The 22480-nt window shown below is 47.1% G+C and overlaps 1 protein-coding gene across 1 annotated transcript in view; it reads left to right on the top strand.

The window, feature by feature from the left end:
* The first annotated feature begins 1212 nt into the window (after nucleotides 1-1212).
* Nucleotides 1213-22480, top strand: part of STYXL2 (serine/threonine/tyrosine interacting like 2) — a 31192-nt gene continuing 9924 nt past the window's right edge. Inside the window, exons 1-4 of the mRNA XM_043567680.1 lie at nucleotides 1213-1658; nucleotides 2344-2469; nucleotides 16925-17019; nucleotides 20251-20482. Of these exons, the coding sequence (XP_043423615.1) occupies nucleotides 2360-2469; nucleotides 16925-17019; nucleotides 20251-20482 (437 nt within the window). The 5' untranslated portion in view covers nucleotides 1213-1658; nucleotides 2344-2359. The remainder of the gene's footprint in view (nucleotides 1659-2343; nucleotides 2470-16924; nucleotides 17020-20250; nucleotides 20483-22480) is intronic.

Genomic DNA, 22480 nt, shown 5'->3' on the forward strand with positions numbered 1-22480 from the left:
GTTTGGTGACTGGCCAGGGGTGGTGCCATGTTCCTCCTCAGAGACGTGTTCCTTGACCACTCTTTCCAAAGGAGCCCCTAACTCCAGCCCTGCCCAGTCTCTGCCACACAACCTGTTTGCTTTCTCCCAGCTCTAACCACTGACATCCCCCAGTTTCGTTCATGCTCTCCCCTCTGGCATTTCTTCCCCCATCATGTCTGCTCTTGTGATCCAACTTGTTTTTTAAAAGGCCAATGTGTGTATCATTACCTCTTCTATGGAGCATTTCCTGACTTCTTCAGCCAGAAGGGCTCTTCCCTCCTGTGAACTCACACAGCACTCTGGATCTCTCTTAGGATACTAACTACATTCTGCCTTATGCTGGAGTTATTTTTGATCTGTGTCTCATTCCTCCTAATAAAGCATGAGCTCATTCATTTATTTAGCCAATTTTTGATGGTACTATGTGCAAGACACTGTTCCATTTGGCCAAGGAGAAGGACCATTTTGAGCATATAATTATGTGACGCATAGTAGATAAGCATTTGTGAATGGGTAGACCAATGGGATGGGATGGATGGATGGATGGATGGAGGTGTAATTATAGAATGTGTGAGATGAGGGGCTGAACTATTGGGTTTTGGGGCTTTGCTTTGGTCATGGTGATGGTGGGAGTTTACAAAGGGGAGTAAGGTGGGCTATGAGCTCATTTGAAGTTTATGAAGCTTGTGGAATTTTTTTAACGTTTATTTATATTTTGAGAGACAGAGCAGGAGTGGGGGAGGAGCACTGAGGGAGGGGGGACAGAGGATTGGAAGCAGGCTCTGTGCTGACAGCAGCGAGCCCTGATGTAGGATTCGAACTCACAGAACTGTACCGTGAGATCATGACCTGAGCCGAAGTCGAACGCTCAGTCGATTGAGCCAGCCAGGAGCCCCGAAGCTCGTGGGATTTTTACACCACCCAGGCTGGCCACTTGACCATCCCCACGAATGTGAGTGTCGTCGGGGAGGGACTGTAGAGGGTGAACACAACTACTCGTTTACTATTCAGAGTCATCGCTGTTCAAAGAAACGTAACCCTGGCCACAAGCCGTTGGCTATACCCTTTCGCTGCACCATGGTCCTCTCCTGACATCCATCAGAGCCCCTGCCCCAATCTATATATTGGGTATTTTTTCCCAGCACCCTCTAGACTGACATGGGGCTGGGATACAATTTGTTCCGTTCTTCTAGATTTGTGGCACTAGACCGCCTTCTGGGAAGACTTTGCATAGGTAGCTGCAGGCAAGAGAGAGAGTCCAAAGGAAACCTTTTCTTCAGGCCTCTCCATCTATGAAGCCTGACCGTCTTCTAACTTTGCTGCTCAATGTCAGTGTCCGGTGTCCAGAGAATCGGCCAGGAGCAGGAGGGAAAGGGTTAAATGGGGCCAGCTTTCAGGTCTGGGTCCTGAGACTGCATTCCGTCCTCCCAGAGATCTGCCAGGCTATGGGGCCAGAGGCTAAATTTAGAAGGCAGCTAAGATTTCCCGTTAACAGCTGTCCTGTCCCTCAGAGCAGAAGCACTGAAGAGAGGAGAGAGGTTGGTCCCTCTCGCTGATCGGAAATTTTGGCCCTTTTATCCGGGTCCCTCAGCCCTTGGGTGACTGCCCTTTGGTGTGGAGATCTAGGCAAAGCCGAGGTGAGTGTGCCTCTCCCTTCATTGCGTCCTGTGAGCCCGAGACTCACAAGCAGAGGGGCAGCAACTCTGCCTGGAGTGGCAAGGCCCAGCCGTGTGTGTGGGACCAGCTCCGGAGGGATTTCATGTCCCTTAATCAGGGTGGTGCCTGAGCCAAAGGCAATGACCCCTGCGGCCTTGGTGAGAGGCACTGAAGAGGGCCAGCCGCCCCTCCCCCGGGAGAGGCCAAGGCGTGCGTCTGTGCACGAGTGGGGCGTGTGCCTACATATATGTACGCACGCGTGCGTGTGTGTGCTCACGTGCCTGTGTGTATGTGAGGGCACACCCGGGAGTTCCAACAGAAAGATCCTTCTGGCCTGGGGAATCTCTTGCTTTCCAACGGCTTTAGCTTAGTCCACGCAGAGCCCTGGGTCGCCTCGCTGCCTCCTTGCCGGGATCTGAGGAAGGGGCCAGGGTGTCGCTTCTTAAATATTGTGACTCCAAGGCGGACAGCTGACACAGCTGGGGCGTGCATCTCGGTGTCCTGCCGAACCCAAGTCAGACCGGGCTTTCCCCATGGGTCGTCTCCCTCCCGGGGGTGGGTCGTACGCGCTGACCTTCCCCCGCTAACGCCGCGGATATACCCCTTCCCCCCACAAAACCTCCAGAAGCGGATTCCCTAACCACCTTTCTCCTGCCAAAGCCACAGGGACTGGCAGGCTGTCATGGCGACCAGCGGGGACCCAGAGGAGGAGCAGGTCGTCCCAAGTGAGGAGGATGAAACCAGTGTGAGAGCCGTGCAGGCCCACTACCTCCGGAGCCCCTCCCCCAGCCAGTAAGTGTGCACTTGCCGAGCTCCCTACCCGGGCGGCCCCAGCAGGAGTGGGCCGGGGAGCTCGAGATGTGGGCCCCAGGGAGGCCCAGGCACCGCCTTCGGGTCACTCGTTTCTATTACTGAGTACTTTTTGTGTGTCATACTTCCTGGAAGAGGCAAACATGCCAACAGACGGCCCTGGAACGTGGCGTGGGAAGTGCGGGAATTAGGCTGCCTCGGGCCTCGTGCGTGGGGGGTGGGGCAGGGAAACTTGGGTCATAGGAGGCTTCCTAGAGGAGATGATGTTGGACCTGACCCTCGAAGGACAAGTAGGAGTCCGACCGGCCCACCTGGAGGGTGAGGCTTGACTCTCTAGGACTGAGGCTGAATCTGGGCGCTAGACCATAGAGGGAAGGAGTCAGGACAAGAAGAGTTCAGGCCCAGGCCCTTGTGCTAGGATCATTTTGCGTCTGCGATCCAGCCACGGGTTTCAGCCTGGGGTATGTGCATGCCTGGAGGTAAGTGGTAGTGTATCCCGGGGTAGAGAAATATAGTGCGTCTTCCGGGAGAGCCCTCTCTAGTTGATGACGAGTAATTTAAAACTTTCTTTTACATAAAATTATTGAGCGTATGTTATGGTATCGATTGGGGAAGTGGCATGAAATCTTCAGGAAAACCACGAGACATCAAAGAAATGTTTAACCCCCGGCTGCAGCAATGGTGTGTGCCTATCTATTTTCTTCTGCCATAGATAATAGTAGGAGACCCGGCTTCTAATCTTAGCCCTGTCACCAAATTTAGGCGACGACTCCCTTTAATTCTTGAGCCTGTGTCTCCTTATCTGTAAAAAAGGGAGGAAGGACCCAACCAGGATACCTCAAGGTAACTTTGCCTCAACATATCTGTGATTCTGCCTGACTCCACTTTTGTTCCGTTCTCCTGGGGTCTTGCCGGCTCCTGCTTCCCAGGGTTCAAAAGCCTTCCCCACTGGAGTGAGATGGGAACAGGGCAGGGGTTACCGCTCAGTGGGCCAGGACACTTTGTCCAAATGGAGTTGGGGACTGTTCCTTTAAAATGCGGCGTTCTGTTCCCACTTAGAAACACTATCAGGACGGAGTGTTTAAAGCATATCCCTCCCCTCTCTAAACTACCAGACAAAGCAGAGAGAGTTTTGTGTGTGATTGACGTAGGTGAAGAAAGGCTTTGTGTGGTAGTTAGGGTAAGGCTAGCTTGCTTTAGCAAATGGGTATTTCTCTCCCACTCACATAAATTCCACAACAGGTGCCGGAGCAGTGATTCCGGAAAGAAGGCTCCTTCCTTCTCGCCTGTAGCTCGTCCCTCTTAAGGCAGGCTGCTAAAGTCACCGTGCCCCTTAGCATCAAGACAAAATGGGACGGAATCTCTCAGGAGGTTTTTATGGGCCAGGCCTCAAAATGGCCCTTTCTCTTCCATTCATTTTCCATTGGCTAGAACTCCGCAAAGCCGTGCTTTCTTACAAGGGAGGATGGGGAATGAGGTCCGTGAGCCCCGAAAAAAGAGGAAATGGGTTTGGTAATACAGACCAGTCTCAGCTGCAGTATACCCCTGTAGGCGGTTAATATTCATGGTATTTTTCTCCCCACTCGTGAAACCCCAGGGGAGACAACCCCCAAAGCAGTTTACCAACCGCTGCATACAGTTCAAAGGCTAGGTTCTCTGACTGTATGTTAACAACTGGAATTTAAATAAAACCTTGAAAAAAAAAAAAAAGGGGCGAGGTTCTCCAGAAGGTCTGCATCCGCTGCCCAGGTCTGAGTGCAGCATGTCACGGGCTGGCCAGGGTGAAGGAAGACAAGCCCCCATTTGCTAAAAGGAGGAACAGGAGGTACAGTCATCAGTCCATACAAGTAATGAGCATGTCTGCCCGAGAAGCAGGAAGATCTCCCAGATTCGACCTTGATTGGGCTCTCAGGGTAGCCTTCCCTTGTCTGTTGTTCTCTGTGGCCTCTAGCTTCCCCGTTTGGGCCTTTTTCCTTGTGTGTTATCAAACCACATCTGAACTGCCCTTGGAGAGAGTGTGTTTTCCTTGAAGGCTGTTGCTTTGGCAGACTGTGTCCTACTTATGGAAATTTGGGGGCCCAAATTTGGCTGAAAACAGCCAAAGGCTTTTTTAGGGCTCATGGTTCCTTTGCAAACATGATCCCTTCAGAAACTAAATACGTTTCCGATGGACGTAGACCAGACGGCCTCCTGGGTCAGAAACCACGCACCAAGCTCTTTCCTAGATATAATTTTCGCTCTTGATTTCTTTCTTGGCCTCCTTGTCTGCATACTTCACTCTACGCTTAAGACTGTTATCTTGAGAGGGTGTCTGGGACTTTAAATGTGAGTGGGAAGTCCAGGATGCAGGTTGCCACGTGCAGTGCAAGTGTTACAAGTTTGACAACAGAGTGTGTCACTGACAAGCTAATGAGGGGACGGTGCAAAACTAAAATAGAGTCAATCCAAAAGAAGGCAAGAGAAAAGAGAAAAGGAATAGAGCGAGAGTATAGTGAATAGTGAGAACATAGTCCGATTGTAGATTCAAAGCCGTGGAGAAATAATTACGTTAAACAGAATAGAAACTGAACACTCCAATTAAAAGCCAGTATTGGGGCGCCTGGGTGGCGCAGTCGGTTAAGCGGCCGACTTCAGCTCAGGTCACGATCTCGCGGTCCGTGAGTTCGAGCCCCGCGTCGGGCTCTGGGCTGACGGCCCGGAGCCTGGAACCTGTTTCCGATTCTGTGTCTCCCTCTCTCTCTGCCCCTCCCCCGTTCATGCTCTGTCTCCCTCTGTCTCAAAAAAAAAAAAAAAAAAAAAAAAACATTAAAAAAAAAAAAAAGCCAGTATTATCAGACTCAGTTTTTTTTTTAAAAGCCTACCTACTGTTTACTAGAGACCCGCCTTAAAAACATAGAGATATGCAATGATTAACAAAGGATAGAAAACTTACACTACCCCGTTCAGTTACAATTGCTCACCCCTTCAAAACCTAGTGGTGTCAGAACCGTTTTTAATGTTCACGATCAGGAACCTGGACAAGACACAGTGGTGTGGCTTCTCTTCACTCCAAGATGTCTAGGGCCTCGGCTGGAAAGACTTGAAGGTCCGAGAGGACTTGAGGCTGAGGGAGACTCGGCCGCTGAGGGCTGGTATCATCGTGGCATCTTCGCACGTCTGACACATCAGCCGGGGCCTTAGGTGGGCTGTAGGCTAGAGCGCCTGACGTGGTCTTGTCACATGTCTCTCCATGCGAGCCAGTTTGGGCTTCTCATAGCCTGGTGACCGAATTCCAGGGGTTGGCATTCAAGAAAGCAAGACAGAAGTGCACTGATGCTCATGAGCTAGCCTCAGAAATCATACAAAGGACTACAGGGGCTCAAAAGGAGGCAACGTGAATTCTGCTACCTCTGTAGGAGTAAAGAGAACGAGCCAGATGGGAAACGCTGGGGCCTCCTTTGGAAAATACAAATGGCCACAGTCACCGACACTAACTAAAGCCAGTTACTGATATCAGACAGGGAAGACTAAGGTGGACGTAACCAGAGACAAAGAAGGATGTTTCACCATGACCAAAGGTGTGGTTCACCAGGAAGATGTCATCATTTAAGATTTCGACGATCGAATAATGTAGCCTTAAAATATATACAGCCCAAAATTGACAGAACTAAAGACAAAAATAAAACCCACAATCTTAGTCAAATGGGAAAATTTTTTAAAAACAACCTCAGCAACTGTTATAGTATGAGCCCCCCCCCCGTGCCAAATCATTAAGAATATAGGAAGTTTCGGGGCGCCTGGGTGCCTTAGTCGGTTAAACGTCTGACTCTTGATTTTGGCTCAGGTCGTGATCTCATGGTTCATGGGATCAAGCCCCACGTGGGGCTCTGTGCTGACAGTGAGGAGACTGCTTGGGATTCTCTCCCTCCCCCTCTCTCTGCTCCTCCCCTGCTCATGTGCTCTCTTTCTCTCTCTCTCAAAAATAAATATTGAAAAAAAAAAGAATATAGGAAGTTTAAACAAAATGATAAACGATGTTTGGCATTAACAGAACGTGTACCCAAGAAGTGGAGGATATACATTTTTATCACACGCACATGAAACATTTACCAAAATAGATCATATGCTGGGCCATACGTGTATCAACAAATTTTTAATGCTTGAAATCGTACAAAATATGTTATTTGACCTTGGGAGAATTCAGCTAGAAATCGATAAACACAGAAATACATCATAGAAATTCTAAGTTAAACCACAGCTCAATACTGCTACATATCCGCCAGACTATCTAAAATCAAAACCTGATGATAGCAAACATTAATGAGGATGGGAGGCAATCAGAACTCCATCCATAACTAGGAAGAGAGGAAACTAGTACAACCACTTGGAAAACTCTTTCATAGTATCTACTAAAGCTAAGCATATGTTTAGTCCTGTAACCCAGCAGGCTCACTGCTGATACGTACCTGACAGAAATAAGTACATTTGTGCACCGGGAGAGAAGTCCTGGAATGTTTTAGCAGCTAACAGTCATTAAGGGTATAGAATGTGTAAATAACAGGATGAACTGTCCAATTAACCGTAGGCTGGATATATAAAGTCTGGTGTATATATATATTTTGAGATACTGCCCTAGGGAATAAATATTTTTACTACGTGCTTATCACGTTAGTCACTGAGCTTCTCGGATTATTGGTTGGGGCGCGCAAACGGTGAGCACTGGCTGTGAAGGTGAAAAGTGGGTCACCGTCAGGGAAGGTGGGAGACAGGCAAGGCCAATCGTGTTGCTTGCACAGTTTCACATGAAGTTAGCCTGCCACGCACAGGACAAAAGCATCTGTTTATAAGAGAAGAAGTTCCAGTGGTATTCAATCCTTAGTCCTTCCAGCTGCCAGTCCCCGTCCTGGGCAAAAACAGGCTCAGCCTGCAAGTCCCCCTTACACGGAACCGGCTGAGCTTCCTACAAGCATGGTCGCACATACAGACCTCATGTTCCCCAGGTTCTCGGTGACTCCTGCCGAATCCTGTCGGTTTTGATGCTTTTCGTGGTTTGTATAGATTCCTTAGCAATTGGTTTTTGAAGCGGACCCCAAATTGGCTACAGCCCTTTTCAGAGAGTTTCAAGGGAGGCAAACACAGAGACACTTCGTGGGCCATCTCTTTCTACAATAATCATCATCAAACCTGAGATATAAACTATTACAGCTCCGCTGGCTTTTGAGTTATCATTCAGTCAATCCCACTGCATTACAGAACCAGGCCTAAACCAGCCCAGATGAATGAGTCTAAGTACCTTTAAAAAAGAAAAGACAATCCACAGACTAGAAGAAAAATGTGCAAATCATGTATCTGATAAAGAACCTGTATCCAGAACATATGCTTAAAAACCTCCCCAAACCCAATAAAAAAGAAACAAACACCCCAATTTAAAAAAGGACAAAAGATGGGAATGCAAGCTGGTGCGGCCACTCTGGAAAACAGTATGGAGGTTCCTCAAAAAGCTAAAAATAGAACTACCCTACAACCCAGGAATTGCATTTATCCATGGGATCCGGGTGTGCTGTTTCGAAGGGGCACATGCACCCCCATGTTTATAGCAGCACTATCGACAATAACCAAAGTATGGAAAGAACCTGAATGTCCATCGACGGATGAATGGATAAAGAAAATGTGGTATATATATATATATATATATATACACACACTATGGAGTATTACTCGGCAATCAAAAAGAATGAAACCTTGCCATTTGCAACTACGTGGATGGAACTGGAGGGTATTATGCTAAGTGAAATTAGTCAGTCAGAGAAAGACAAAAATCCTATGACTTCACTCACATGAGGACTTGAAGAGACAAAACAGATGAACATAAGGGAAGGGAAGCAAAAAGAATATAAACACAGGGAGGGGGACAAAACAGAAGAGACTCATAAATATGGAGAACAAACTGAGGGTTCCTGGGGGGGTTGTGGGAGAGGAGATGGGCTAAATGGGTCAGGGGCACTAAGGAATCTACTCCTGAAATCACTGTTGCACTAGATGCTAACTAATTTGGATGTAAATTTTAAAAAATGAAAAATAAAAATTTTAAAAATGGACAAAAGATTTGAACAGATACTTCACCAAAGAAGATACATGAAATGCAAACGAGCACATGAAAAGATCCTCAAAATCCTTAGTCATTAGGGAAATGCAAATTAAAACCACAAGGAGACACCATTCCATACCTATTAGAATATGTAAAATTAAAAAGATCGACCATACTAAATATTGGTGAGAATGTGGAAGGCCTAGTCCCACTGCTGGTGGGAACGTAAAATGGTACAACCATTTTATAAACGTTTTAAAAAAGTTAAACATACACCTGCTTAAACAGATACCTACACCTGTATGATCTAGTCATTCTACTCGTGGGTATTTACTCACAAGAAATAAAAGCCCGTGTCCCTGCAAAGACTTGTACATGAATGTCCAGAGCAACTTTATGCATAAGAGCCTGGAAACAACCCAAATGTCCATCAACCAGTGAATGGGTAAATACACAGTGGTGGATGTACACACTGGAATACTATTCAGCAGTGAACAGGAATGAATTATTGATTCATACAACCACATGGATGAATCTCAACATAATTATGCTAAATGAGAGCAGTCAGACAAGAAAGGGTATATACCACGTGAGTCAATTTATAGAAAATTCCAGAAAATGCAAATGACTCTCTATAGTGACAGAAAGCAGATCAGCGGTGGCCTGGGGAGTCGGGCAGGGGGAGGGCGAAGGGAGGGCGGAGGGAGGGCGGAGGGAGGGCGGAGGGAGGGCTTCAAAGGGGCCTAAGGAAACTTGGGGGATGATAGATACGTTCACAGTCCTGATTGTGGTGATGGTTCCACGTGTGTCAAATGTTAACCAATCACACATTTTAAGTATGTGCCATTTGTATAACAAGTATATACCTCAAAAAGCTGTACTATAAAAGGGGAAATAAAACTCTCTTCCGGGAGACAGCGTAGTGCTGTGGAAAGAACTTAAATGGTATAACCGAGGCCAAAGTTGAAGTCAGGTCTGCTCTCCCACTCGGTAGCCATGAGAGCGTCCATAAATTACTTAATCATAAAGTTGGAATAGCTGGTTTGCCCAGTGGTGGAAATTCAATGATATAACGTATGTTGTTTGTAATATACGACATGTAATATATGACACACATTGTTATAACATAGAAAGGCATATCAGGTATTGATAAATGGTGGCTCTTTCCTTTTCCTTCCAGAGAAAGATATCTGACAGTAACTAATGATGTCAAGGAACTTGTATCTAACCAGAGACCCACCCACCTTCGTTAAAATGGCACATGTCTCGGGGCACCTGGGTGGCGCAGTCGGTTAAGCGTCCGACTTCAGCCAGGTCACGATCTCGCGGTCCGTGAGTTCGAGCCCCGCGTCGGGCTCTGGGCTGATGGCTCAGAGCCTGGAGCCTGTTTCCGATTCTGTGTCTCCCTCTCTCTCTGCCCCTCCCCCGTTCATGCTCTGTCTCTCTCTGCCCCAAAAATAAATAAATGTTGAAAAAAAAAATGGCACATGTCTCTTGTGCTGTCAGCAAATACTGTATTCTAAGCAGCTGATCGTCACCGTTGCTTTTGGTCTCCATCCTGAATAGTCCTCCCTGTACTTAATTAGTGACTGAAATTCCATCCTTCTTGCTTTATCTTTTTTTTTTTTTAACATTTATTGATTTTTTATTTAAATGTTTAATGTGTATTTATTTTCGAGAGAGAGAGCGAGCGAGCACGAGTGGGGGAGGGGCAGAGAGCGAGGGAGACCCAGAATGTGAAGCAGGCTCCAGGCTCCGAGCTGTCAGCACAGAGCCTGACACGGGGCTCGAACCCACGAACCGTAAGATCATGACCTGAGCTGAAGTCGGACGCTTAACCCACTGAGTCACCCAGGCGCCCGCTGCTTTATCTCTTCAGTGAAAGGCTTGAGTCTTTTTAAGACTAAATGTGTACGGAGTCAGCAAATACCCCACCAGCCACTCTTGGCCCTGGTTTCCCACGGCTACTGTAACCAATGACCACAAACTGAGTTGCCTAAACACAACACAGATACGTTCTCCTGTAGTTTCAGAGGCCGGAAGTGTGAAATCAAGGTGTTGGCAGGGCCGCTGTCCCTCCGAGGGCTTTAGGGAGGACCCCTTCCTTGCCTCTCCCACCTCCTGGAGGCTCCAGGAGTTTCTTGGCTGTGGCCGTGTCCTTGCAACCTCAGCCTCCACCTTCGCAGGCTTCCTCTTCTCTCTCTTCTCTGTGTGTCCTTTTTAAGGACATTTGCCATTGGACTTCGGGCTCGCCCTAATCCAGGATGATCTCACCTCAAGATCCTTAACTGAATGACATCTGTGGAGATCATTTTTCCAAATAAAACCGTATTCACAGGCTCTGGGGGGCATGTCTTTCTGGGATACCGCCATTCAACTCACCGCTGCCCTAGCTCCAGCCCCCGGGAGACGAAACCGTACTGTCCCCTGTGCGACCCGGACAGGAACTTGCAAAGTCTACCCAGTGCTGCAGGCAGCCACTGCCTGTCAACCAGAGCGCATTCAGGGGTGACGGTCTGCTTGCTGTCCCGGCAGGGAGTCTTGACATTTCCAGCCTCGTCAGTAAATTTCATCCCGGGGTGAACTAAGAACCTGAGAAAGATGTGTAGACAGTGGATAGAGCTCGTCAGATCTTCGTTTTTGCCTGACCGAGGCACTGACCTCAAACGCCTTAAATTCAAACCCGCCTCTGTGGGTCATTCTCTCTGGAAGAAAGCCTTCAGCTGGAGATTCAACCATCTCCCAGTGAGACAAATTTCCCTAGGTAATTTATGAGTTAACGCTACAAGTTAAAACCTCCTGTCCAGTGGGGCGACTTGGTGGGGCCTCACCCATTTCCATAATCTCCATCAGACCTCCCCACTTACCCAAATGAGCACAGTCTAAGAAGTCAGCGTGCTTGTGCGGCAAACCAAGCTGAGACCGGCCCTCCCTCCCTAGTAAGGAGACTGCCGCCCCCCAACTCTCTAGGTGGTCTGGAGCCCACGTCTGCCTCTCCTCTTCCTCCTTGGCTATGACCCATTTTCTCTTCCTTTCCAAATGAAGGATCAGACTTCTTTAGCCTTCTCCTGTTCTGATTTGGAGAGCGTTTTTCTGTTTTCCTTCATTTCTTTCCAAGTCAAAATTCATTTCTTGCTTCGGCGCTTTGGACCTGAACTTTTCAAGCCTTTGCACTTTCTAGAACTCCTTGATGATCTCCTCAGACCGTCTCTCGTGACAGCATTTTCCTGTCCACCTTCAGCTAAGTCCCTTAACGATGCTGTGCCAACCTTCCCTACAGCGAGGTCTCTGTGCCTGGTAGCGACAGGTGGGACAGGAGCTGGGGACATGGAGTGTCAGGTGTGTGTGTCCTTGGGAAATGGCTACTCCTGATTACCCTTTCTCTTTTATATTTCTTTTTCCGTGAAGATTTTTCCAGCTTTCACAAACCTTGCTGGAAGCAGCTGGCCATAAATCCATTTGCTTAAGATTACTGACTTCTCTCCTTCTCTGGAGCCTGAACTTTGCCTGTGTGGTCACTTTCTCTGAAGTGAATGAACACTTGGAAGAAACTCAGAAATCTGTTCCTTCTTTGCAAAAGCCACATCAAGATAGACACCCCCTCCTGGGCTTCTGCCTCCATTTCATTCCCAAGGGACTCCTTGCCGGGGGGGGGGGGGGGGGGGGGGGGGGGGGGGGGGGGGGGGGGGGGGGGGGGGGGACTTCCTCCCCCCTCCCTTCCTCCCTCCCTCCCTTCCTTTCTCCCTTCCTCCCTCCTCCCTTCCTCCCTCCCTCTCTCCCTTCCTTTCTTCCTTCCTCCTTTCCTACCTCCTTCTCTTCCTTCCTCCCTTTGTCCCTCCCCCCTTCCTTTCTCCCTTCCTTCCTTCCTTCCTCCCTCCCCCCTTCCTCCCTCTCTTCCTCCCTCCCTCCTTCCTTCCTCCCTCTCTTCCCTCCTCCCTCCTCCCTTCCTCCCTATCTTCCTTCCTCCCTACTTCCTCCCTTTCTCCCTCCCCTCTTCTTTCCTCCCCCCTCCCTTCATCCCTTCCTTCCTTCCTTCCTTCCTTCCTTTTTCAGATGCTGGGCAGGACCCATTGAATTGATTTTATGAAACACTAATGGGCACAGTCTGTAATTTTGAAAAACACAGGTCTAAAGAAAACTGCACCAGTCTCCTGCTCTTGGTTAGGAAGTCCATCAAATTCTGCTTTATTGTTTCTCTTCCAAATCACCCTCAAGGCTTTTTAGCTGCTGCTCTGTGATCCCGTGATGAGGTGTGTATCGATCCTAGATTCTCTCCTTCCCTGCCTGTCTTTTCGAGCAGCCAGCCCTTGCTGCTTTCCAATCAGGGTGTAAGTGTCATTTCGCTCTGTCTCAGATCTGCGGGCGGAGGCACAGACGTGGTCATAAATCACAGCCTCCCCGGCCACCATCTCACTGACCTTGCAAATATGAACGGGGCCCGCTGTTCAGGTCTCGCTTCTCTTTCTCCTTTTTCCTCCCCGTGGTCCTGCTTCTCCACGGAAAATGAGGGAACTGCTTCTCAATGCCTAAACTTTGTTCTCCACTTAGGTTCTTTGGGGTCCCACTCCTCACTTGACTTAGTAAACCGCGTCTGTGGCACAACAGTTTAGGACCGTTAGGTTTACACGTCCTTTTCTCTTAGCAGATGACTCATAATTTACATCCTATCCTCAACACTAGATACTGCTGAGCTCAGTTTACTGTGGTTCACCTGCTTGCCTCAGCGGCCAAGAACAGACACATCACGGGGCTGGGGGAAGAATCTGTTCTTTACCCCCTTCCTTTCTCAACCATAAAGCCGCCAACTCCTGAAAAGTGTACTGGGTAGAGTCTTCCAGAGTCTCAGACTCACGGGCCCGTTAGCTGCCTCTCGATCTTGACCACCCACAAGAGGGGAGGATGCCTCTCACCCATTTCCATTTTCAGATTTGAATTTCAAATTCTCCCCTATCAAACCCACAGCCTCAGAGTTCGGGTCCATTTAGGACAGATGCTCAGTTCCCTGTATTTGTCGGGGAAACCAAATCCACACGACGACCTGGCATCTGTGTTGTTTAGGGAAAAACGGCGTGATCATGGGCTTTGCAGAGAGTTCCAGGCGGGGATCCTGGGGACACTGCCGGGTGTCCCTGGCCAGCCTTTCTACACAGCTGCCAGGTGAGGGCTCCTCCTGTGTCCCTTTTCAGTTTGTGCCCATTGTTTAGAAAACCGATTACAGGAGTGAGAAAACCTCTTCAGAGCGCAGAGCACAGGGAAAACCACCCTGAGGGAGAAAAGAGGTGCGGGGCCAGGAGAAAGCCCCTCTCATCCCGCAGCAACACAAGGGTTCTCTGCCATTACCTGGTCAGGGTTTTGCTGTGATTTCCCCCCCCCCCCACCTCGTTTGACGTAATACTGACCCTTAATAAACAAAATGGTTATTTTACTAATACTAGTATGACTAATATTGCTTACAAACGAAAGAATAAAACTCCCTTAGTAAATATTGTTTGTTTATTTATGGGGATGTGACTCACATTTCTTTTTTTTTTTTTCTTTTTTTTTTTTCTTTATTTTTGGGACAGAGAGAGACAGAGCATGAACGGGGGAGGGGCAGAGAGAGAGGGAGACACAGAATCGGAAACAGGCTTCAGGCTCTGAGCCATCAGCCCAGAGCCCGACGCGGGGCTCGAACTCACGGACCGCGAGATCGTGACCTGGCTGAAGTCGGACGCTTAACCGACTGCGCCACTCAGGCGCCCCATGACTCACATTCTTATACAAGTTGAGGCTCTGACCCTAGTTTTATGAAGTGTTGCTATTTGAAAACTGAGATTGCCCTGAAACCTGGGCCCACGATGTCCACAGGGAGATGGGCTTCTGCAAAGTCCCATCGCAGGAGGAAACTGGGTGAGGAAGGGAGGCCAAAAGATTAGCCTCCCGAAAGGATGTCAGCCCAAGGGAAACCAGTGCAAGCTGAGGCTGGAAAAGAGAAAGAGACCAGAGATGGAAGGCCCTGGAGACCACTGGGTTTGCTCCCCAAGCTTGTATGCGGGCACCTTGCCCAGTACCTGGCAAATTCCGTCCATTCATCCATCCGTCCGTCTGTTCATCCATCTGTCCACCCACCCTTCACTCAGTGTGATCTGTCTGTCTGATCACCTTCACTGGTCTGGAGCTACAGGGGCCAAAGAAAGGACCCAGACCTCACACCTGCCCCCACCAGGTGTTCTACTCTTTTCTACCTTCACCAAACAACGGGACGTCTCCAGTTCATCCAAGGATCGTATCCCACACACCTCACCTTCAATCCACCCCCACTCTCCAGTCACGCTTACTTAAAAATGCATCTTCTGGAGTGCTGGGAGTGCCAGGGGAGTACTCGGTGCAAGAATGGGAATCCCTCAGGAATTACCAACGACAGTGCCCACTGTGCTGTCCCTTATGCTGCATGGGCAGGTCTAGCCCCGTCCTGGGTAGAGTCGTAGGCTACTCCTTTCTTTTGGCAAAGCGATTTCCTCCTCCGTAGGCTTTCTAGCCCTGAGCACACCATTCTCCAAGGCGGTGACTCTGTAATGTGGATTTCTATGAGAAAATTGCCCTGCTAATCGACTCAGCTACACTTATCTTCACTCGAGTTAGCTCCGGTCAGTTCAACTGGACTCCTTGCAACTCAGAACAAGATGGCCCTATGTTTGCACCATAGCCCCGCCTCTTATTGGCTGCCGTGGGGGAATTTCATTAGCCTATCTGGGCCCCAGTTTCCTTATTTAAAATAAACGGAAATGATAATACCTGCTGCGTGGGAGTTTCGCCAGGATGAAACTCATAAAGGGAGCCCCAAAATGGTATCCATTCGCAACACAACGAATGAAAATAGACCAAGGAGCATCCCTGGGAAGTTTCTAAATACTGAAAACCAAAAAAAAAAAAAAAAAAAAAAAAAAAAAAAAAAAAGATCCTATCAGTTTCCATAAAGATAAAATAAGTCAATTTACAAGGATCAGGAAACACACTGACTTCAGACTTTGTAAAAGCAAAAAGACAGTAGAACAGAGGTCCCAATTCTGGACAAGTCGGCAAACACACCCGCCACGGTCCCATGGCTTGCCTTTATAAAACCCGAACAGAAGGGTACAGCAACGGTTCAAGGACTCTGGAAAGTAAATAGCAGCAGGCAGATTGAGGAAGATAGAATTCAAAGTACAACCAAACCAGCAATATGAGTATCATTTTTTCCCTCTGGAATACCCAGTTGTGACTGGAGGCAATGGAAACAGTAGCCTGGGGTGCCTGAAAATGGAACATTACCCGGCAGTAAGAAGGAACAAATTATTGATGATTGCAATAGAATAGATTACTCATAGATGCCGTGTACGAAGTGCAATGAGGCAGATACAAAAGACTATGATATGATTCAACTTACATAACATTCTGGGAAAAAGCCACACCGTAGGGACAGAAAACAGATCATCGATTTTACAGGGGATGAGGTTCAGGGAGGGGCTGAAAATAAAGGGGCAGCATAAGGGAATTGGGGGGATGGGGAAAAAACATGGTATAAATTAAATACTCCCACTTGCTCTTTAACCTCTCTGGACCTAAAGGAAAGACTAAGAAAAAAAAAGACCCAAAGCTCACCCAACACCTGGGAAAGAGAAGAACCCCCCCCCCCCACTAAGGGGGAGGGCACCCACCCCCATACTGCATCCTACCCTTGTTTCTGCCCGTAATTCGTCGCGTTCCTCAGATCCTTTTTGACATCTCTGCTGAATTAATTGCCTTGACATTTCCCTAAGTAACTTTATTGCATCCCTGGTCTCAGGCTGAACCTTGATTGCTTATATTGAGAATCAGGACTGTGCATTTGAGCACACCTTCGGATTTCCCCATGCCAGCCCTTTATTGTGAGCCCGCTCTCTTTCAAACAGGGGAAAGATGTGGGGCATGGAGGGAACGGTGGCCGTCTACCCAGCCCGCCAGTCCAGCAGCACCTTGGTTAGGGACATGCTATGGTATTGACAACAGGGGAACGGGGGCGAGAGGGAAAAAAATGAACAGCACTACAGCCAGGGATGGGAACCCAGTATAGAAGGTGAGGCCGCATCAGGGTAAATTCTCCCCAACCACAGACACTATTCGGTCCACAGCCTGGACTACCTCATCGGTAAACACCAGCTCACGCAGGTGCCAGCTCCGGTCTGAACACAGGTGGCGACAGCGTCACGGTGTTCTGCATTCTCGGGCTCCCTACCCTGAGGACGGCATTCCCTTCATCTCTCGTTGCTTTGTACTATGCCTGAAGTCAGACCCAGGGGTCTTGTCTAGTCAGAGCGGCTCCCGTTCAGATGCCGCCCAGAACCTTCTCACACAGATGTCCTCTTCCCTCAGGTACTCCATGGTCTCAGATGCAGAAACAGAAAGCATTTTCATGGAACCCATTCACCTGTCTTCGGCTGTTGCAGCTAAACAGATCATCGGTGAAGGTAATGCCATCGGAAGGCGGTTGGGAGCAGGGAGAGTCCGCGACTCCTCTGGGGACCCTCGGAAGGGGCCCCGTGGAAGATGTCCGTGTGCTTCCCAGGTGCTGCCCGTCACATTAAGAGGAACAGATCCGAGGAGGCATTTCTGCCGACACAAGTCACTATCTACCTTCATGAGACGGAGGTGGAAATTCTTACGTATCAGGTTGAATGGCCAGCTCTCTGGTGGCTTATGCTAGAGGCACAGACCCGAAAGCCCAAGAAATGACCAGAAGCACCCAGAAAGTTCTGTTCAAAGGGATATCCAGATTTAGATCTGCATTTCCACTAGTGCCTGGAAATGGTTTTCAATCTGAAATATAAATAAGGAGGAGGTAGGGAAAGGTGAGGAGGGGAGAAATGTTAATATGCACCCAGCAGAAAACATACTCATCCTGACTGGATGGATTTTTTTTTTCCTAATCAATTTAAAAACAATGTTTTTAACGCTTATTTATTTTTGAGAGACAGCACGAGCAGGGGAGGTCAGAGAGAGAGGAAGACACGGAATCCGAAACAGGCTCTGGGCTCCGAGCCGTCAGCACAGAGCCTGACGCGGGGCTCAAACCCACAAACCTCGAGATCATGACCCGAGCCAAAGTCGGACGCTCAACCGACTGAGCCACCCAGGCGCCCCTCTAATCAATTTTGAGCAAATTTCTTTTCTTCTTCCTTTGTCCTGGGTGTCTCTGTCACTGCTGGGGGGATGTCGCTAACGACACAGGGCCCTGCTGGGCTTTGGGCTTAATCCGACATCCACTTGATGGTGGCCACAATCCCGTCCCCGGCCATTGGTCGTGAGAACCATGCATGCTGCTTGTATATATAATCCCGGGTCTTTGTCAGTTCTGGGCTCTTTGGGTCCCCACAGGGTCCCTGAGGACGCCTAGATCTCCTGTTCACCTCGCGAGGAGCCAGAAATTCCATTTGCCTCTGCTTGCAATCTGGGCACCGTGGGAGGCCCCATCTTTTTAAGGAACTCTCAAGTTTTTTCTAATTCACCACCCTATCTGGGGTCTCTGTTCCCTTGCTCCAGGCAGACCAAAGTAGCTTCACCCGGTGTCCAGATCTCTCTAAATTGCCACAGGGACCACCCTCAGTCCGGAAGTTTTGTTTTTTGTTTCCTCCTGTGTGTTTGGGAACTTCCCTCACCTTCCAGCCTGCATCATCCCTGCTCTGTGTTTCACTCTCTGGACCCGCCCCCCTCCATGCCTGAGTTCTTGCCAAGCGAAAATCCAGCTTTAGGAGTTGTGAGAAAACCATTTCCCCTCTTGAAAACGTCACTGTCAAGCCTATAGAATGCTATAGACACGTCTACGGGACATTGAACACGTAGGTGGAAATCGAAAGCCTTTCTTCGATTCTAGGGTTTAGCTACTCTCCTCTTGTCTGGGGCATTAAGCTTACGTTTCCTCGGTCTTAGTGGCGGAAGCGTAGTAGGGGAAGAAACAGTATATGACAGAGAAAGGAAAAACGTATCAAGTCATATTCCAAGCCATCGCCCTGCTCACCAGTGATCAGAGGGATAAAAATGATTGTTGAAGAGTCCTTCATTCTCATGAAAGTCTGCATATGCGTTCTTCTGAAGAAACCTTAGATTGCAGAAATAAATGGGAGAAATGAATGCAGGGCGAGGGGGGTGGAGTTGAAACAGGCTGAGGGGTGGACCAGAGACCTACTGTAAGCAGGGGCCACCAGCAGGCATGAGGGACTGGGACATGTGTTCCACTGGAAAGGGAAATATCAAGACAGCGACCTGCTATATAAATAGCTGAGGCAGACAATGCTGTATGTATATTTTTCATGAAGCATCGGCGAGTTTTATTTTTTACATGTAGTAAAGGAGAGCCATCTCAGTTAGGGGAGGAAGGGAGAGGGGCTTTTTACATTTGCTAAGTAAGATCCCAGGAGAGCCAGGGGAGACTGAGCGGTAGAGAAAATAGGAATGATTCATCTATTTTTAAACAAAATAAAGCTCTGGGGTTGCACGGGTTTTCTTCTTTCTGCTTTTGAAACGGAGATCAGAGAGCATTTAGAGCTGAGATCTGACGCAGGGATATGGGGGCCCATCGGGTGGTGTGGGAAAGGGAAGAGAGAGAGAGAGAGAGAGAGAGAGAAGGGCTTTAGGGAAAGGGAGTGCTAGAACCCAGAACTCCCAGGACCCGCAGACCCTGAGCAGCAAGCCCGTTGTACTGTTTTTCCCGTGAGGGGCTGGGCCTCGTCTATGTGCCACACGTGGCTGTGCTCTCACATGAAAGCCACACGTGGCTTTCACCCATCAGGGAAAGCGATGGCCAACACAGGCGACACGCCTTTCTTTTCTTCCATCTCTAGTCAGGATTTTTGGCTCCTAAGTGGCAGGAAAGGATTCGTCCCCCCCCCCCCCCCCACTATTCTTGTAGACTTTCTCAGAGAAAGAAATGTCTGACTCTCCCCCCAGATTTGATCAATTGAGAACAGAAATATTAGGAGCAGGAGAGAGAGGCGCGCTCGAGAGGTGGGTGAATGGATTTTGAACTCCTCTAGAATCTGAGTTTTTCTGAGCTGTTGGCAGAAAGGCCCTGAGCGCTGTTTTGGGACTGGCATTGGAGTTCCTGGCAAAACCTTTGCCACCTGTTGGAAAGCTGGGAGGCTGAGACTCACGGGCGCTCGGACGCCAGTGGGAAGAAGCAGACAACGCGTGAAATAAATTAATTAAACGTGTATGGGAAAGTGATCGCACGTGAAGGCTAAAGTTTTACTTTTCCCAAGATTATTTGCCTTACGTATGTAGAGGAGTCAAACTAATAAAGTGACTTACGTTATGAAAGAGTGTCATTTATTCGTTTGGTAAATGATTCCACCCTGTATGGCGCACCATGGGAACTGTAAGTGTGAATCAGACATATACCAGGTACTTAAGGACCTTGGTCTAAGAAGTTGTCAGCCAGCTTGAGAAAAATACAGGAAGGAGTAAAGAAAACCAGTGTCCCTTCACCTATACCAATCTACCTCTGCTGCCGCTGGCCCTGACCACAAGTGTCCAGGCCAGTGCAGGTCCCCTCCCCACCCCGGGCCTTCATTAAGTCCTTCCTGGCATTTGAGCTCATGTCCAGAGTCCTGGCAGCAGATTGGTCAAGAGTGGATTCTCCTGAGGAACAGGGAGCGTCATGGTGCTCTTGACTCTTTGACGAGAATGCTGCCTGTCCCTTCTAGAATTCAAGCCACGGGGGATCAGAGCCGAGGCAGAGTGTCCAGGCATGCTGGAGTCGGCCGAGCACCTGCTGGTGGAGGACCTGTACAACCGTGTTAGGGAGAAGATGGACGACAGCAGCCTATACAACACCCCCTGCATCCTGGATTTGCAGCGGGCCTTGGTCCAAGACCGCCAGGAGACCCCCTGGAATGAGGTGGATGAGGTCTGGCCCAATATCTTCATAGCAGAGAAGTGAGTCTGACTGCGGGGAGGTCACGACCCTTTGTCCTACCCTTCTGGACAGTGCCCGAGAGTGATGAAACTCCCCCACGTTTGGCAAAGGCCCCAATAACTCCATCAGCAAGTTGATGTTGCCTGATGGGACATTTGGAGCCAGTGATGATACTGATTTTTGTATGTATTGCCAACCACCGAAACATTTCACAAGAGGACAAAGAGGTTACAAATTACATATATGTATGATATATATATATATATCATATATATATCATAGTATGATATATACATAGTATAATATATATAGTATGATATATATAGTATGATATATATATAGTATGATACGTATATAGTATGATACGTATATAGTATGATACATATATAGTATGATACATATATAGTATGATATATATATAGTATGATAGATATAGTATATATAGTATGATATATATAATATGATATATGTAATATGATATATATAGTATGATACATATAGTATGATACATATATAGTATGATATATATAGTATGATATATATAGTATGATATATATAGTATGATATATATATAGTATGATACATATATAGTATGATACATATATAGTATGATATATATAGTATGATACATATATAGTATGATATATATAGTACGATATATATAGTATGATATGTATAGTATGATACATGTATAGTATGATATATATAGTATGATACATGTATAGTATGATACATATATAGTAAGATACATATATAGTATGATACATATATAGTATGATACATATATAGTATGATATATATAGTATGATATGTATGTAGTATGATATGTATGTAGTATGATATATATATATAGTACGTGTATAGTATGATATATATAGTATGATACATATATAGTATGATATATATATAGTATGATATATATAATATGATACATATATAGTATGATACATATATAGTAAGATACATATATAGTATGATACATATATAGTATGATATATATAGTATATGTATGTAGTATGATATGTATGTAGTATGATATATATAGTATGATATATATATATATAGTATGTGTATAGTATGATATATATAGTATGATACATATATAGTATGATATATATATAGTATGCTATATATATTATATATATAGTATGATATATATAATATGATATATATGTAGTATGATACATATATAGTATGATACATATATAGTATGATATATAGTATGATATATATAGTATGATATGTATGTAGTATGATATATATGTAGTATGATATGTATATAGTATGATATATGTATAGTATGATATATATGTATATATATAGTATGATGCTAAATTACAAATTATATATACAGTGTGATGCTACCTGAGCAATACATAGGTGTGTATGTGTATGCGCTTTTGCATAAGTAACAAATTCAAAACAAACGAGATAAAAGCGTAACCATCTAGGCGATGGTTCTACAACTGATGTTTATCTTCTTTAGGTTTCTTTTGAACCGGACGGATTTCCTAAGGAAACACCACTTGTTTTTATAATCAGAAAAAAATGTTATTTTTTTAAGTTTATGAGTGGTTTCCCAAACAAAACCCAAAGCAGTTCCTTCAGGATCTTCTTGCCAGTGCGTAATTGGCACCAACAGGCTAGTTTGTGAAACTAATTCTCCCAGTGTAAATACTCAGATACACAGAAGCAAAGGAGGCAATTTGGGGCCTCCGTGGCAGGCAGTAGGGAAGTTTGGACTGTGGGTCTTGAGTACTGCCCCGGAAGTAGTCTGTCGCCTAGAACCTGATTCTCAGAGCTGGACACCAAGTCCTGAGTGATCTCCAGCTAGCTCTGCAGACCCAGAAACTTTCACATCATGCTCACCAGGGACCCAGACACCTCCAGATAGCCCCAGGCTTCTGCTCCTTCTCTGGCAACCCTGTCTTCACTGATTCATTGTAGAAATTGTCTTCACTGATTCATTGTAGAAACCAGAAACACCTGCCCTTGTTTGGTCCTTTTTCCTTTCAGTC

The sequence above is a fragment of the Prionailurus bengalensis genome, chromosome E4 (assembly GCF_016509475.1).
Source record: "Prionailurus bengalensis isolate Pbe53 chromosome E4, Fcat_Pben_1.1_paternal_pri, whole genome shotgun sequence".
In the NCBI taxonomy this organism is placed as follows: Eukaryota; Metazoa; Chordata; class Mammalia; order Carnivora; family Felidae; genus Prionailurus; species Prionailurus bengalensis.